The following is an 18,933-nucleotide window of genomic DNA, read 5'->3' as shown; positions in this document are numbered from 1 at the left end:
GGGTTCAAGAGGCTTCTCAAACACATGATCTCAGGTTCAGTCCCATTGTGTGGCACCTTGGGCAAAGTGTTTTTTACTATTATCTCGGGTTGACAAAATCTTTGTGAATGGATTTAGTAGACATAAACTGAAAGAAGCCTGTTTGTGTGTGTAAACGAGCATCACTGTCATACAAACGATGTTGTTTGTTTCTAGTCTTCCATGGGAAACATGTCTGACCATGAGAAATGTTACTTTGCCTGGAAACAGGTGAGGGTTGGTAACAAGATGGGCTGGGTATGACTCATAACTGCAACTGGTAGTGAAGCCCTGGTTTGGGAGTGCGAGTTTTGAGGAGTATGGAATCGCCCCTTAGTCCCTATTGTTCCCAAGTCTACTCAGATCTAGAGTGGTAGCACCTGTCAAGGTCCCGGCTACGGGTTAGTCAGCCTGTCAAAGAATTGCTTCTGGAAGGAGGTCATTCACAGGCACCCTAACGTACCTAGGGCAGATGAGGTCTTTAACTTAGTTGCTCATGTAAGAGGAGGTAACTCTGTACAAATCCTGCATCTTGGTTACTACTAAGCTCTTGGCACTTTTTGCACCAGACCAGTACAAGTTTGAACGACAGGAGAACACAAACTATGCTCATTATGATAAACTCCTGTTTTGTGTGAGAAAAGGCTAAGGGAGTAAACATAATGAAAATCTTGAGGAATGGCCCTAAGGCCGATATGTATAATTATTCTTAACCAATATCTAGCATTTCCTGCAGCTCTATGAATACTGTGAACATATTAATTCAGCTTTTCTTTCTGATATATCCATGAGTGGAGAGGTGGTAATGGTACTTGAGGTTAGGGACTTATAAAAATAGCCTGGGTACGGTGGTGGTTAAGTTACTGACTCTGAAATACCATTGACCAAAGAGTAAAAATGGCTTCAACCATGGCCTCCAGACGACTTCAGAATCTCCTGCAACTCGCCTGGACGGTTTTGTTTAAGTTGGTGAATGCTGCCATAGTCCTTGCCTCCAGTTCATCTTTGGTATTACAAAGAGTTTTGTTGGTTGCTCACTCAACTGTGCCCCACACAATCAAAAGAGTTGAAGTCTGGGGAGTTGGGTGGCCAGATGTTAGGAGTGAAGTGGTTGCAGAGGTTGTCTTGACAGCCATGAATGGGTTCTCCTGCTTGTGTAGCATGGTGCAGAGTCCTGTTGTCAGACATAGGGTCTTCCAGCAGCCACCCTATTGACTCAGGGCAGCACTATTTCCTCCTGGCACTTGATGTAGGCCTCTGTGTTGAGTCTTAGGCTGTGAGGGAACTTGAATGGAGGCATAACGTCGCCATCACTAGTGATCACTCCAAACACCCAAGATGTTGACTGGCTGTTTGATTTTTATCTCTCTCAATACATGTCCTCAGATTGACATCCCAAAACTCTGAAATGCTTGTATTGGAGCTTCTGGCGCGAATGCCAAGCAGTACAGCATGTCGTTTCCAAATTTTTGGCTCAGTGAATTGTGTCATGATGTTATTTTTCTCACAGACGGTGCCCAGCTGATCCTAATATACTGTGTCGATAAAATTACACACCCACACACACAAGTGCTGAGGTTGATAGGATGGAGTTAAACCTCTTGAAGGCAGTGCCTCAACATGGTTGTAGCCATTGATTGAAACACACACATGGGCATACGGATACACGTGCATATGTTTATATCAGCATGTATAAAAATAAGTCCAACAAGAAAGTTTTGCAATATTTGTCGGCTTGAATTATCTCCCCTTGCACCAATGTCTACATTTATCTTCCGAGAAATAAAGTTCTTGGGTGATGCTTCAGTGACTGACACCAGTGAAAAAAATGTAGCTTATCTAGTTCGTAATTATAATTTTTTTATTGCATTTCTATTAATTTTCACTCAGTTATGAATTACATATTTTGTTGCTGTTATGTTGGCTTGTGACAGGGTGTGCCATTGTAAGTTTTCTTAGTTCAAGATTGTTGATACAGTTTGATTTGTTGGCCATCCTCTGCAGTGACACAGATTCATCCCTTGTCTATAACTTTGAGACTTACATTTAGAACAGAACTTTAAATGCCATTAATCAACTAAATTTTGGGTGGGCTTTGATCCTAAAGGCTTGGAGTATTTTTATTAATTTATTATGGAGTGATTAGAAGTGTCTGGACTTGACTTCAACTATTTGGAAGCAACATTTTTTTTTTCTTTACTACAAACTGCTATTATTAGTAAGTCTGTTTTACATTAAGTTTACGTTCATTTTTCCGTGCTAGAAAGGGTTAAATGAATATTGAGGGATTGTTTCACAACCTGGTGCTCTTCTTGTAGCTGACCCTTACCAAGGGATCTCTAAATTCACATGTCTTTGAAGGCGCAAAGTAAGCAGATAATTTGTTGACAAACTGAAAAATAACAACTCTACTGAAACTATTTTGTTTCAACATACACGAATGACATTCTGTATATTAATATTTCAAAAATAAATTGGTTTTGATCTGAAGAAAGATTTCTGTTGGATATTTGTGAATATAGTAAATTGCACAATAGCTTAGCTGTAATGTACCAGAAAGAACTTCAGGAAAAAGAATACTAAAGAGGCAAACAGTTTAAATGGAATTAAATATACTGATTAACTGCTGCAGTGCTTTTTGATGGCATCTATAGAACTTGTGCATTCACACACATACTTGCAGTCATATACAGATTTAGATGTGTATATATACACACACACACACACATTGATATTTTATGATAGTGTGTATATATTTTAATATATTTTTCATTTGAATGACTTCCTTGCCAATTTAACCCATTGTTTAAAACTTTGCCTTGTTCATTATTTCCATGTTGGTATGTGTTGGATGCTAAGCATTTTATTTTCATTTGCCTTCAAGTCTTTTAGGAGACATAAACAATTTTATGATCTAATCTCACCAGGCACCTTCCATTTATTGCCATTAAACAGCACTCTTCTGTCTGGTATTGATCATCTATTTGCATCACATCAGTACCAGTGCTATCTCTCTTGCAGACATCACTCTACCTTTTATAGAAGCTAATGTAACCCATTCAGGGAATCAGATGCAACTTGTTTCTCTTAAGACTCCACAGGCCATACATGTTCAATGTTTGTATAGAATCCCTCTATTTACATACAGTTTGCGGAGATTACTTTAGGTTACTTTTAAAATTATTTTGTACATACTTAGCTTTGTTAATGTATTTTTTCAAAATTGTTACTCTTTTGATTATAAGAAAACCATAGAATAATTAAAATAAGCGGATAGTAAATTTGATTGCATAGATCACATGGAAAGTGGCACTGACACATTGTAAAAATGCAAATGTCTTTGTCTTGTTGCTGATCACATTGTAAAAATCTTTCGCCAATATCTTATGGTTTTTTTTAGAAATTGATAAGTAAACTAAAAAGTCACCTAAAGTAATCTCCCTTGTAGATCACACGCCAAAGTAGCACCTAGTTTTCCTTTTACATGGGAAGTTTGCCGACACACCAGCAGCTCTCTAAACTTCAACCTAAACATGTTTTTTTATTTCAGTTGTATTCACAAAATGTTTCTGTTGCTGACAAAGTAATGAATAAATACTAAAATATTGCTCAGACATTCAGAGCACTGAGCAGAAATCACATTGCTTCTGTGAGGTTCAGCCAGTCACACGATGCTCTATTTTAATCAGACAGTTGGATTCCCCAGCTCCTCCTTGCAGAGTATCAGTTGTCATACCACGATGTACGGTAGAAACCATGCCACAACAGACAGTTGGAGTCTGAACAGCCCCCTGACTGACCAGCTCCTGTCAAACTGTCCAAACCAAACCATGTCAGCATGAAAAACGTTAAACAGTGATGATAATGATGTGAAAGAGAAGACCATTTCTAACAATGAACTTCATCACTTCACTACATACAAACTATGAGGTGTCTTTCTTGTATTTGTAAAATATGACTATGGAGCTGATAATTTTTATCTTGTGAGTCCTCCATACTGGGCATATCCTCCAGGATATTTCACTACAACAATCCAGCCATATCACTAACTAGCAGTATCACCTGGCGTTGCTCGGGTTTGTTTCGACCCTTTAGAATTGGAATTTTTGAAAAGTAAAAAATTTGCATTATGTAGCTTGTTATTCTCTTTAAGTGAACATTTTTCTGGTTGAAATACACCGAAAAATGGTGACACAGCAGTAAAAAAATCGTAAAAAATAGGGATTTTCATAGAAAAAAAAATGCACCTTTTTGATGTAAATAATTTTTGGTGTTAACATTGTCCGATTTGAATTTTTTCTTCTACGGAAGGAAGAGCAAGCCTTCTTCTATGATACTCTCAATTTTGGTCAACTTGTGCCGCAGGGTCTCGAAGGAGATAGGGTTAGTTGAAGGCTACCAAACCTGCCATTCACAGACAACTTTAGTTTTATATATAGAGATTAGTATACCTAGGTTATAAAACCTGCCTACAAGTCATATGAAGAGTCTAGTTGTGCTTGCACTACTAAACTGTCCCTGTGTAACATTTTTGTATACTCGGTGTTTGCAGAGAGTGAATAACACTTTTGAAATATCCCTTCTTGTAAGGTATGTTGAATACAAGTCAACTCTTTTATTATTCTATGCTTATTTTTATGTTTTTCTTCTATTTTTAAAGAGAAGGTCATCAAAGCATGGGATATTGGTGTAGCTACAATGAAGAAAGGTGAACTTTCTCGTTTCACCTGCAAATCTGACTATGCTTATGGAAAAAGAGGTTTTCTTGACAAAATTGGACCAGATGCTACTCTCGTGTTTGAAGTAGAACTTTTTGATTGGAAAGGTAAATTTTTTAACTTTCATTTTAGAAATAACGAGAATATAATATTGGCTCATTATTTACATTTGACAGATATTTGTCCTCATCTTGTTTGCTGTTAACACAACGTTTCGGCTGATATACCCTCCAGCCTTCATCAGATGAGGACAGATATCCGTCAAATGTAAATAATGTACATAATTCCTCATCTCTTGAATATAGAACTGTATAATATTGGCAGTTCTTAACTCAATTGAAAACTTACATTCTATTTTGTAAATTCATTTTAACCATTTCTTTCTTTTTTTTTTTTTTTTACAGAGGATTTGTCTCCTAAAAAAGATGACAGCATTATAAGGAGAATGATCTCAAAAGGAGAGGGCACGGACACACCAAATGATGGTGCTACTGTAAATGGTAAGATTTAAAACTTTGTTACATTTGGTTATTTTGTTCATATTTTATTATTTATTTTATTCTTATTGGCTCCACTAATTAAATGTTTTACTTAGAAGTACTCAAAATGATTTTTTTATTGTAAATTTTTAGACCTCGTTCACTTGTGGGATTGGAAAACCATGCTATGACTCTTTACCTTTCACTTCATGTATTGAAGTGCTGCTTCTATAATTGCTACATGGATGTTTGGCATTTCATATATGCTTGTCTGTATGCTGTATGTATGTGTGTGTGTGTGTGTGTGATGTCCCATCCACTTTCTGTGGTGACATGGGTCAGGCATTTCAACAGGGTCCAGCCTGCCTTGCTCCAGTGTTTCAGTTTTGGCATGATTTTTATAGCTCAACACCCTTCTGATGCCAACCACTTTACAGTGTCTACTGGGGTTTTTTTTTGTCGCTCCACTGGGATTACTTTGTAGCTCACAATTGTACATAACATACATATGATATATACAGTCTACTGCACAAGGTATGTAGAAGGATCAAGGCTATTGGAATTCTGGTTCAAATGACCCATTTGCAACAGTAACTTAAAGAAACCAATTAGTCTTTATTATTATTAGGAACAGATTTGTATTTTGCAATAAAAAACAAGTTTGTGTGTATTATAAAACAAACATGCATTGCACTTACACTAAAAAACAAAATTGAAGCTTGAAATGAATGGATATAGATATGTTGAACAAAAGAAAAAAATCAGTTTGTTTATTACTTGAAGTGATTTGAAATGTAATGCCTTGTCCAGTGTTTGATCTCTGATAATTAACTTCTCTTTTTTTTTTTCCAGTTCATTATATTGGGTACTATGAAGATAAACAATTTGAAGACCGTGATGTGACATTTGTTATTGGAGAAGGCAATGCAGAAGATATTATTGAAGGTTTAGACATAGCTGTGAAACATTTCAAATTTAATGAACATTCCAATATTGAAATTGATGCAAAATACGCATATGGTGAAGAGGGTAATGCTAAATTCAATATTCCACCTAATGCACGTCTTAAATATGATGTCACATTGAAATCATTTGAAAAGGTAAACACCTCTCTATGCCTCCATCATCATCATCATCATCATCATCATCATCATTTCATGTCTGGTTTCTGAGCTGGCATGGATTGTCAGTATAAATCCATTTTATTCTCTTAAAACTTCATTATCACTTAATTTGTGTGTTGTTGCTCTAACCCTTTAGCATTCAGATTACTCTGCCAAATGTAGTAGTAGTAGTAGTAGTATGGGAGCATGTGCTGTAGCAGTGCATCGCTGCCCCCCCCCCTTCCATTTGTTTTTGATTCCTTTACTCTTGGCATATGACACCTTTGCACCACTCAGGCAGCAACCCTCCAGCCCATGGGTCTGTTTGGCTCGTTATTGCTGCTGAGGGTTTTTACAAGGCCCGAGTGCAAAATCCTACCTCAACCACCTTTAGTCGCCATTTATGACATGCAGAGGAAGTGCTGAGTCTATACTTTGGCATGTCGGTCTCTCTCAGCATGTAATGCTTTATCTATTCACATTGTTTTGAATTAATCAGTCATTATCTTGTAGCTTTGAGATTTCAATGATGTGATTGTTTACTTTATTTACATTTGATGGATATTTGTCCTCGTCTTGTTTGTTGTTAACACATTTTGGCTGATATACTCTCCAGCCTTCAGGTGTCTTGGGGGAAATTTTGAACCTGGGTTCTCATTCCTAAGGTACTTTTCGATGTTGTTGTTATTATTGTTATTGTTCAGGTCACTGCTTGGAGTTGAACTCGGAATCTTGGGGTTAGTAGCCCATGCTCTTAAGCACTATGCCATATCCCCACAGGCATACGGCATAGTGGTTAAGAGCATGGGCAACTAACCCCAAGATTCCAAGTTCGATTCCAAGCAGTGACCTTAACAATAATAATAACATCGAAAAATACCTTAGGAATGAGAACCCAGGCTCGAAATTTCCCCAAGACACCTGAAGAAGGCTGGTGGGTATATCAGCCGAAATGTGTTAACAACAAAGTTGAGGACAGATATTTGTCGAATGTAAATAATGTACATAATTCCTCATCACTTGAATATAGAACTCTGTGATTGAACATAAAACAGAATGTTTGGGCTAGGATAAGGTTAGTTAAAATGCTAAAGGGCTAAACTTGAACTTGTAACTTACTGACAGACGACCTTCCTTGAACTTTGATTCCTTTGCATTTTCCCATTTTCATATTTTGTTTTTATTTTTGTAAAGCAAATGTGGAAAATGAAAACCTTGCAGACTTTTGACTGCATGTAACAAAAATGTCTTCTGTAATGCACTTCATGACAGAAGGGATAGAATGTGTTTCTTAGCCAAAGGGTTAACAGTTTATATCTCATGATCTGTACCACAAAATCAGTTAAATATCATTGATTAAGTCCACTTGTAAATAGCTTTAACGCATGTTTATTTATTTACAATCAGGTTAGCTTGCAATGCTGAGTTCTTGTTTTTTTAAAAAGCTTGAGGAATGTGAAAAAGAATCTGTTTTAGCAGCTGACCTGAGACCAATGGGCACTGGGTTTTAGATATTGGTTCTGATTCAGGTTGAGTGATGGATGCTGTGTAATGTTTTCTCTTACATTAAACCATCACGTTATTCGTCACTTTAGAGATATTTCGGTCAACCGAGAAAGATTCCACATTGTAATTATATACACATAATTTGATTATGGTCTTAATTTATTCATAAAAAACTAGTTTAGAATTGCAGCAGCATTTAGTCAAGTTGCATGTGGTGACCAATAGCTTGTGAGTGGACATAGTAGCTGGAAATTGCAAAAGTACACAATGTTTGGTGTATAGGTGTGTGTCTTTGCACCTGTCTAAAAGCTGTTGTTTGTGGTGTTCTCTTTTAAGTCCTGTAAATTTTAGGTTTGGCAAAGAGACTGATAAAATATAAGACTTAAGTAAGTACTGGTGGGGGTGGGGTGATTCTGATTTGGTTGCGATAACTAAAACTAGTAATAAAATTGAATTTTATTTTCTTAAATTTATTTTAAAAAAAAGGCAAAATAGTGTTGCTTAAATCAGCTTAGGTTGGAATGGTCAGTAAATGCAGTGTGAGAGAATGTGATGAGGGTAGCTTTTGGGTACTGGACTCTATAGATGAAACGGCGTAGAACCAAAATGAGTGACACTTGGCTGTATTATAGAACCAGTTAGTATGCAGAAACTGTTATTAGAATAACGATGAATCAATTTCTAATTGGTTTAAGTGTAACTGCTATTTTCTTAAAAATTGCTTCTACTATCATTTTGTTTAACTTAAATGTCTTAAATGTTCCTTCCCCTGCTCTCTCTCTCTCTCTCTCTCTGCTCATTCTAAGTGAATGGGATTGTAAAAGGGCCTTGAATGAATGTTAAAATATTTTTATTTTAATAACCTTCTAAATATATTAGAAATAATATTTTTCTTTCAGGCAAAAGAAATTTGGAGAATGGACGCAAAAGAAAAATTAAAACAAGCAGAATTAGCCAAAAATAAGGGTACCCAATATTATAAGGTAATATCTTTTCCTGTTTGTTTTGTGTTCTTCACGTTATCATTTTTGTCAATGCTTGGTGATGATGTTGTCTTGAATTTAAAATGATATCAGTATTAACTTGTGGCTCTAAGTCCAAATTTCCTTTCATTACACTGATCTTAATGAAGCATTTGTAATATTCTGAATCCAGTATTATTGGGTGAGAACATAAGACCATTTAGTGTATGATATAATTAATGAGCATGTTTAAATATCTGATATAGTTTTAGAGTGTTGCACATGCATGATTACCCAGTTTACCAACACATGTAAGAAATATTCAATACTTGTAATAAAACGTCCTAAATTTTGTATTTTCTCTGTAATTTCCAAGTAATTTTTTTAAAGTTTCTTACTATATTCTAATCTTTTTGAAGAGGTAATCTGCATAATGTTTCTTTGATAAAGGAATTCTTTGTGGAATCTATAACACTGTGTAACATGATTTTTGTCTTTGGATAACAACTATTATTACTTATTTGCTTACCAGCCTCCCCTGGCACCTGTGCCGGTGGCACGTAAAAAGGACCCACTACACTCACGGAGTGGTTGGCATTAAGAAGGGCATCCAGCTGTAGGTAGAAAGACTGCCAGATCAGACTGGAGCCTGGTGCAGCCTCCTGGTTTCCCTGATCCCGGTCAAACTGTCCAACCCATGCTAGCACGGAAAATGGACGTTAAATGATGATGATAATAAAAAGCAGGAAAAATGGCTAATCCCTCTCAACACATGGCTGTGATTATGATGCTCCCCAACTACTCCTGCTCATGATCAGTGATGCATATATTGTCAGCCACTAAGAGTGAGAGGGAGAAATGCTCAAGTGGTTATGGTCAAGCAATTGATAAGGAAACCTGTGGTACTGAGCAGAATATTTGCTCCAGCGATATTTCTGCTTCAGCAACTGAGCACTGAATCTGTTTGAAATGTAGTGGAAAATAGCTGTTTCAAAACCTTGATGTCCATGACACAAATGCAAAGTTTGCAGGAAATAGTAGTCATTTCCTTTCATTTCTAGATAGAAGCAAATAGGAAATAGCATCTACTGACCAAAGACAAAAAAAAAAAATTTGTTACACAATGTAACCAGACTTATATGAAAGATCTTTATATAGAGTGATGCCATGCTTTGAAGTGTCTGGCATAAAAGGTGTAAAGCCTCTTATTTATCCAGGCACAGCAAGTACTTCCAGAAAGTAGCCCTGACAATATGTGGTGATTTCCTTGTATTTTTCATTATTTTGTTATATATATAAATGAACTGTATTTTGCATAGAGCTTTTTTTTTGTATAGTTCTTTGTCTCTCTCTTTATCTAGAGTGAAAAATATCAAATAGCTGTGAGGCAATACAAAAAGATTGTATCATATTTGGAAAATGAATCCAGTCTAGAAGATGATGAAGAAGTACAAAAGAAATCTCTCTTGCTTGCTGCTCACCTCAACACTGCTTTGTGTCATCTTAAAACAAATGATTCCCATCGTGCTATTCAGGCTTGTGATAAGGCATTAGAAATTGATGAGCAAAATGTCAAAGGATTCTTCCGCCGAGGGCAGGTAATACAATTATCTTTCACTATTTTTCACAGTGTTATTTTTAAATACACTAAAATTAAAACTCTTTGATACTAACCTAAAGTCATGAAACCAGCTGTTACAATTTGTCTCAGTTGAATTTTAATTCCTGCAATTGGAATTTGGGTCTCTTGACTTCTGTGTCCAATTAATACAGATGGATACTTCTGGTGAGACACTTATTGAATTGTTTCATTACTTGTGATGATTTAATGTTCAACAGGTGTGGTTTTGTCTGCTCAGAAGCTTACTTCCCAACCACATGGTTCCAGGTTCAGTCCCACTGCATGGCACCTTGGGTGGGCTAACGAAAGCCTTGAGAGGGGATTTGGCAGATGGAAACTGAAAGAAGCCTGTTGTGTGTGTATCCACACATCACTGCTTAACAACCAGTGTTGGTGTGTTTTGACAAAAGAGGCTGTTAGAATAAGTACCAGGTTTTAAAGAAAAAGGTACTTGGGTTGAAAGATGGTGCCTCAGCATGGCTGCAGGCCAATGACTGAAAAGATGTGAATTGTTTGAATTAGTATGAATCTCAGTTATGAATTCAAACCCACTCCCTTTTTTTTTCATTGTTACCTTTTTCATCCCAGTTTGCATAACTGACCAAGGTTTTGCATCTTCATGCTTGAATGATTGAAAGTTGGAGAATTATCTAACTTTTTTAAAAATATTAATTTTCTTCTGTTGTCACTCTCTTTTTATAAAACTCATTCAATCATTAAGATTGAGACGAGTGTTAAGTAAATTTCTGATCTGGTTGTGTGTGTGTGTGTGCTTTACAGGCAAAGATGAATGAGAATGACTACAAAGAAGCCTTGGATGATTTCAATTGCTTGCTAAAATTCGAACCCGACAATAAAGCTGCTAAGAATCACATCATCATTTGCACAAAGAAAATGAAAGACTACAAAGAAAAGGAAAAGAAACTCTATGCTAACATCTTCTCGAAATACACCATGGAGAATGCCAAGGTTGGTATTGTCACACTTTTTATACTTGTCTGTCTCTCACTCACTTAAGCACGTGTGTGTGTGTTTGTATGTGTATATATATATATATATATATATATATATGTGGAGGCGCAATGGCCCAGTGGTTAGGGCAGCAGACTCGCGGTTTCAATTCCCAGACTGGGCGTTGTGTGTTTATTGAGTGAAAACTCCTTAAAAGCTCCACGAGGCTCCGGCAGGGGGTGGTGATATATATATATATGTATATATATATACTTGTATGTCTCTTGCTCACTTAGGCACATGTGTGTATGTATATATACTTGTCTGCCTCTCGCTCACTTAGGCACATGTGTGTGTGTATATATATATATATATATATATATATATATACATATACACTTGTCGGTCTCTTACTCACTTAGGCACACGTGTGTGTATGTATGTGTTATATATGTGTATATATATAATGGTGAGTTGACTTCCTTGTTTCATATTTTTTTGTTAGTAAATTAGGCTATTTCTGGGTGATGAAAGCTGTTCTGTTTTGACATTTAGGATGTTATTCAGTCAGACTTTATTGATAAGTATGTTTAATATGTTGTAAATCATTTCATAATTTATAGATTTTGTTATTTAATTTTCAATAACATTAGATTACATACAAACGTATGGCTGAGGGAGAAACATGATTTGCTTCCTTAGTGTCTTTCTGCAGAGAATTCAGGCAATTTTGCTCGATGCCAATGAAGAAAAATGTATTGCATTTTTGCTTTAAGACGCACATTTTATAGAACAATAAGTTGATTTAAAGATGAAATAAAATGTGATTATTAAAAGAGTGACATCTTAGTTAGTTCTTAATTTGATATGGTTATTTAATAAAGCTAAGGATAATAGTTAATTTGCATTTTTATTAGTGTGTAATAATAGGACGGTTTTTTTTTTTAATGTAAATATTAAGATTAAATTTAAAACTAGATTATTCAGTATTGGAATCATAAAAGTTTTTGTATATTTGTGGTGATATCCTTGTTTCTTATTTCATGTTGACCAAATTATAAAATATTTTTCAAGACTAGGAGAAACTTGGTATTGAAAAATGTGCTTTGTTGCTTGAAAGCGAAAACAGTAAAGGCACAACTACAGTTTGGTGCCTTATTGTCCTACAGTAACTGTTCTATGTTCTTAATGAGAAGTTGTTATAGCAACTCTATTTTGTTGGACAAGATTGGTTTGGTTATATTCCTCAAGTTGAGCTGTTAGCATTTCAGATAGCACTCTGCTAACTGGCACAAACCACCTCTCTCAATACTGCATCCCACTTAATTCAAAGGGTCTTGTCTTATGAGCTATTTGGCAACCTCACTAGTGTGGGGTACTCTCTGTAAAGTGGTTGGTATTTAGAAGGGCATCCAGCCATAGAAATCATGCTAAAGCACAGTCCTCTAATTTTAATTTTATGATTAAAAAAAAAATTTGTTTTCAGCATCATTTGCTGTTAATGAAAACTAAAAACAAAAAAACAAAAGAAAAAAAAAAAGCAAAGCTCTAAATATTAATGTATATCTATTACTGAAAATCTAATTGAATATAGGTTTATGTTGCTAAAGTAGCATGCATGCCATAGTTTGTCTTAAAAAGATGTAACTGGCTGATTATATTGAAGTAATGGTAGCAAGTTTGGAAACCATTGCCATTCTATGGTTCAGATCATAGATTTGATTCAACCTTTCATCTTTTAAAAGTAACAAAATATGCATTTACTAAAGAACAAGAGCTGTTACAGTTGCATTTTGTAACAGTTTTGTTCAAAATCTACTGAAGCTGTTTTTGAATAACCCAACTTCAAAAAAACTAATTCATCATCATCATCATCGTTTAATGTACGTTCTCCATGCTAGCATGGGTTGGACGGTTTGACTGGGGATCTGGGAAGCCAGAAGGCTGCACCAGGCTCCAATCTGATCTGGCAGTGTTTCTACAGCTGGATGCCCTTCCTAACGCCAACCACTCCATGAGTGTAGTGGGTGCTTTTTACATGCCAGGCGAGACTGGCAACGGCCACGATCGGATTGGTGCTTTTTACGTGCCACCAGCATGGAAGCTAGTTGAGGCGGCGCTGGCAACGGCCATGTTCGGATGGTGCTTTTTATGTGCCACGTTCCTGAATATTGTGGAATCAAAGATGTTTTGTCTTTCTGAACTTGCACAGGATATTTAAAATGTTCTTCCCATACAAAAGTAGAAGAAAAAAAAAGTTGATCTAAAATGTTTTGTAAATAACTTTGCTACAGTTTATTTTTGTAATAAAGACTTCCCTTTCACACGACAGGAATTAATATTTCTTAAAATTATCATTGTTTCATGTAGTCATTTATCATAATTCAATTTGTTAGATAAAGTTACTTTTTAAAAAAAAAATAATTTTTTTTTTTTTTTAAATCAGACAAAATATTTTACACACTAACCTTGATCTTTGCATTTTTGTAGCTTGAAAGTAATTGTGACGACGAGGGAAATGTGTTTGATAATGTAGGGGAATGGAATAATGACATGGCCAAGGGCATGATGAGTATTCCACAAGAGATGGAGGCTTTTGGTGAAAAAATGCCTGAGACTGGCACTGCATGTCAGTCTCATGAGGACTCTGATGACAATGGTACTTCACTGTTCTTCATTCCCAGCTCTCAGCTCTCCACTATCACTAATGTCCAGATTTAGCTTCAATCCTTTCTAATGAGCTCTTATTACAAAACTGAAAAACCTCTAAGGCCATAAATCCCATAATCTTAACGTTTTTTTTTTTTGTTTGTTTTTTTTCGCCCCCAAACATATATTTTGTGGAAGTTGTTGCTTCTCTGAATTATTCACTACATTTGGTCTAATAATTTCTTTTGTGTGGGGAAAAATTGGAGGATATATCTAAATAATGTTGATCCAAAATTCTCATTGTCATCTTTTACTAAGAGACATTTCCAAACGCCTTAAGGCTTTACATTTTTTCGTACAAACATTAGAGTCATTGATATTTGTCTGTGGCAGTCTTTAGTGATATTGGCAACAGCCAATTGAGCATGTTCAATATATTTAAGGGCACCTGCTTTTCTTAGCCCTCAACCCTTTTTTTGCCTTGGTAGTTTTGCTATAGTTGTCTTTAACATTGAACCTAATTTTCAAACCTTGAATCATTTTGAATGGCTTTTTTATTCCTTTTGTATGGGAGTAAATGTTTGATATTCTAAACAATGTTGTATTTGTTCTCTATGACAATTTTTGCTGTACATTTGATTAATGTAATTTTTAAAAATCAATTTGGAAACTTTTCGAGAGCATCTCTCCTAATCTTTCAAGTTAAAGACACACAATAGCTAGTTTACTCTGTTTGGAATTTCTTTCATTTTCTTATCTTTTAAAATTTCTTTCTTTTTCAGAATGAAATCGAAGAAGAGAAGGATGGGAACAAAGACGAAGAGGAAGACGATGAGGAAGAGGAGCAAGAACTACCTACTCCAACAGAAGGGATGATCACTGAAGAAATGGAAGCGGAAAAATAATTCTTTAAAAACTATTCATTATTTTGTCTCAATTTTCTTTCCATTTCCTTCTGATTGACTGACAAAATGTATTTAGTAAGTTTGTCTCAAGACTTACAAAATGTATTCTGTATTCCTTACAGATCAGTCTCTGAGATCTGGCGCTTTCAACATTTCCTTTTTTTTTTTTTTTTTTTTTTTTTTTTCCTCCATTGACAGTCACTTCATTTGTTATGACAGTCAAATTCTCAGAAACCTATATCTGTTCTGTCTATCCATACATTTAGATTGAAATAAAAGTACTTTTCACTTCATTTCTATTCTCATTGTTTTTTTTTGTTTTTTGTTTTTTTTTGGTAAATTTCCCCAGCGTCAATATTTTAAGAGGAAAGAGACCGTTCACTTGCATACAATATTTGTTTTACAAAAATTACAAAAAAAAAGTTTTTTCTTTTTTAATTTTTATAAAAAGCACCCAGTACACTCTGTAAAGTGGTTGATGTTTGGAGAGGCATGAAGCTGTAGAAACCATGCCAAAACAGAACTTGCCACCTTTATTACGAAATATAAGAAGAGTAATGTTGTTACCAGTCCAAATATGCTTGAGGCACGTTCGAACTGGGGGAACAAACCATTCACTGTGTTTTGTCATGGAGAAAGTGAATGGCTTGTTCCCCAGTTCGAACGTGCCTGAAGCATTTTTCGATTGGTAATAACATTGTAATTATACTTACCACTGCTTAGCGCCCCCTGCTTCCGTAATATAAGACGAGCATATACTTCTTTAACCCTTTGCTTGCTTTCTATATCACGTGATACACAGGACTTATTTCCCTGGTGTTCATGCATCACGTGATATGCATTCTCAGATCGTTTTCAACTACCAGAGTAACTTTGGACTTAGGAAAGGAAGGCTTTATAGTATTCAGAATTGCGTTGGGCCTCACGGAAGCAATGTGGCCGATGCTGATGTTACGTAGCTGGCACGTAAAAAGTATCATTCGAGCGTTGGGCCTCACAGAGGCAATGTGTCTGATGCCGGCGTCACGTAAGAGGCACCTATTGCACTCTCAGGAGTGGTTTGTGTTAGGAAGAGCATCAGGCTGTAGAAACCATGCCAAATGAAGTTTAGTGCAGCCCTGGTCAAGCCACCCAGCCCATGCCAGCATGGACAATGGACGTTAAATAATGATAAAACAAGGTCTAAAAGTCCCCAAAACAAGCAAAGACGTTTAGGACAAAGTTAAGAAAACGCTTGAGACATATAATGAGTCCAGAAGGGATTAAAAATGTTATACTTTGAGTGTTTGAAAGTTTATTATGAGCAACATGTCAATTTTTAGAGGCCATGTATGAGACAATAGTACTTCATTAGTTATACGTTGGCGAAATTGTATTTTGGTGTTACACGAAGAAATTAACATTTATTTGGATCAAATCAATGTTACAAATTCTTTTTTTCCCCTGAAACAAATTTGTGCAAATATTAAATATAAGCTTGTAAAAAAAAAAGATACAAAACCTTCCAAGTTTTAACCCTTTAGCATTCACGTTACTCTGTCAAATATCACCGTGATCACCGTGACCGACCAGGCTATCAGATATTGCTATACATCGCTGGTCACAATGCACTTCGCATTGTTTTAGCCTTCAAATAACGCCACCCCGCTGGCTAAGCGAGCAGGCCAACAGAAGAAAGAATGAAAGTTGTGGCGAAAAAGTACAGCAAGGATCGCCACCCCCCCTGCCGGAGCCTCGTGGAGCTTTAGGTGTTTTCGCTCAAACACTCACAACGCCCGGCCTGGGAATCGAAACCGTGATCCTACAACCGCGAGTCCGCTGCCCTAACCACTGGGCCATTGCGCCTCCACCTGTCGAATATAATTCTTATTTATTCACGTCACTTTGAATTAATCCTGCATTATCTTGTAGCCTTGACATTTAATGAGGTGATTGCTTATTTTTAGAATGACATTGTAGGGTAGGAGTGATAGGTTGGATCTAGCTAGTTTGAACATAAAAGTAGGTAAAATATTTTGGTCTGTTATGGCTGGTTTAAGTGCTAAAGGGCTAATTAAATGTCCAAGTTTCTGAGATAAAAATAAGATAATTTTTAGAAAATATTCAATACATAATTTTAAAAAAAGACCTGTTTTTGAAACTTGACCTAGCAATTTTTTTTTTAAATTCTGCATTTTCAATTCATTGAAAAAGAAAGTCGCTGTAAAACATGAAAACAGTTTTTGAAATTATAGACATATCTCGTACATAGGAACAGCATTCAAATATCTAGTGGCATTTGAAATATTGGTCCTATGTTTGGCTCCATCGGAAAGCTTTTGCGCATACCCATACAAAGCTTGCTGTCAACTTGCAGGCTATTTTCTTTCACATTGATGTCATTTTCAAGCGTACTCCTTGTCTTCACCAGGCGAGCTAAAGCAGCTTCTGCATTTCGTAGCTTGTCGTGTAAAACTTTAACTGATTCTCGTATTTCTGTCACTTCTCGTTGAAGACTGAAAAAAAAAAAGGGTAAGATAGATAGGATAGGACATGTTCTAGCTTGATGGAGCTGGAGGTCATTCCAAGTTAGTGGTCCCAGAGGCGTCATCTTGGGTCTGGTCTTGACGAGGGGGGTTGCGTGTTCCTAAGATCCGAAATAGTACTACCGTCTCGAGCTTTGCTCCTGGCAGGCCACCTTAAACGGCCGGACCGCCGGGGAGGTTCTAGACTAACGGTGACCCACGGCTCGTCGCCAAGATAGCAGCCCCATCATCCGACTATTCTCCGGAGGACGAACAACCCACCCAGAAGAACCCTCAATCTGTTACGACACCAAGGAAAAGCCAAAAAGGAGAGTCTAATATAAATTATATATACACAAAAGGAAGATTACAGGATAGACAAATCAACGACAGTGGTCAAGCAAAGGTAAACGGGACAAACACAGTCATACGCGCTCACACACACACACACACGACGGGCTTCCACACTTCATTCACGGGGTCGGCCCTGGGCTATTGCCGAAAAATTTTTCCCGAAGTGCCGCGCAACGGGACCGAACCCAAAGCCACATGATTGCAAAGGAGCCTCTTTACCACACAACCAAACACATATAACTAACTTACGTTTTCATAGCTGGATCATTACAAAGTTCAACATTAACTCGATGGTTCCTTTCTTCAAGTCGGGTTTGTGCCACTTTCATTGGTCCTTCTTTTTTGTGAATTGCCTTACGAAGTAAATCAATGGACTTCTCCGTATCGAAAATCTCCTGTAATATCTGAATAATAATAATAATAATAATGATTAATACGTTTATTGGCCACAAGGGCTAATAAAAATCAAATAAAACATGTAAGGACAAAATACAAGAGGAAAGTTACAAAAAGGGTTTTGTCCGTTTGAAAAGTCCGTGTAAAAATGCAAGATAACAACGAAAATATAACAAGTAAAAACTCCTAATAGGGGGAGGCACATCGAAAGGTTTCTCGTGGAAAAACCCATAAAAGCCACGGGAGCCTGGTCAAAAGGGGGTAATAATAATAATAATAATAATAATTAAAGCTACTTAGTTATTAGTTCATGAAGGAAAATCTCGATTTATCTTAAGTCATCTTACTCTTTATTATACCGTCAAATAATGCGTCGCTGAGGAGATCCGATAAAACCAAAACGTCCGGAATTGGCACAACATTGACCAAGTTCAAACTCACTTTCCACCATATCTTCCACATTCAGTTCTTAATTTTAATTGATTAAAATTTCAGAGTTGTCACATTTATCTTGGCTATAATTGATAATTAAACGTGCAGCCTAGTGGTAAATGTATTGCTCTCAAAATCGCAAGATCGTAGTTCCAATTCTCAGGCCAGGTGGTGTGTTGTATTCATGAGCAAAACACTTCATTTGAGGTATGGGGAAACTGGGTACCCTGCTCTATGAGTTCAAGGTCTCCAGACTAACGTAAGTGATGCAAAGCTAACGAGTATTTCCTTTCATCATAGATCGACTCATTTTCACCAGCTGAGTGGGCTGCAGC

General features: G+C 36.4%; 2 protein-coding genes across 3 annotated transcripts in view; one reads left to right on the top strand and one right to left on the bottom strand.

The window, feature by feature from the left end:
• LOC115214211 (peptidyl-prolyl cis-trans isomerase FKBP4) overlaps positions 1-15,205 on the top strand; it is a 28,340-nt gene extending 13,135 nt beyond the window's left edge. Inside the window, exons 3-10 of one of the 2 annotated variants that reach the window (XM_029783321.2) lie at positions 4,679-4,843; positions 5,141-5,236; positions 6,068-6,315; positions 8,724-8,807; positions 10,148-10,384; positions 11,188-11,376; positions 13,849-14,017; positions 14,790-14,822. In XM_029783321.2, the coding sequence (XP_029639181.1) occupies positions 4,679-4,843; positions 5,141-5,236; positions 6,068-6,315; positions 8,724-8,807; positions 10,148-10,384; positions 11,188-11,376; positions 13,849-14,017; positions 14,790-14,794 (1,193 nt within the window). In that variant the 3' untranslated portion in view covers positions 14,795-14,822. Of the gene's footprint in view, positions 1-4,678; positions 4,844-5,140; positions 5,237-6,067; positions 6,316-8,723; positions 8,808-10,147; positions 10,385-11,187; positions 11,377-13,848; positions 14,018-14,789 lie in introns of both variants that reach the window. The other variant, XM_029783322.2, reaches the window with a different exon arrangement.
• Positions 15,206-16,834: 1,629 nt separating this feature from the next.
• Positions 16,835-18,933, bottom strand: part of LOC115213963 (tektin-3-like) — an 11,723-nt gene continuing 9,624 nt past the window's right edge. Inside the window, exons 7-8 of the mRNA XM_029782967.2 lie at positions 18,020-18,174; positions 16,835-17,407 (exon numbers count right to left, since the gene is read on the bottom strand). Of these exons, the coding sequence (XP_029638827.2) occupies positions 17,173-17,407; positions 18,020-18,174 (390 nt within the window). The 3' untranslated portion in view covers positions 16,835-17,172. The remainder of the gene's footprint in view (positions 17,408-18,019; positions 18,175-18,933) is intronic.

Source organism: Octopus sinensis, linkage group LG7, assembly GCF_006345805.1.
Source record: "Octopus sinensis linkage group LG7, ASM634580v1, whole genome shotgun sequence".
In the NCBI taxonomy this organism is placed as follows: Eukaryota; Metazoa; Mollusca; class Cephalopoda; order Octopoda; family Octopodidae; genus Octopus; species Octopus sinensis.
The sequence above is the reverse complement of the archived record's forward strand: the minus strand, read 5'-3'. Positions and strand labels throughout refer to the sequence as shown.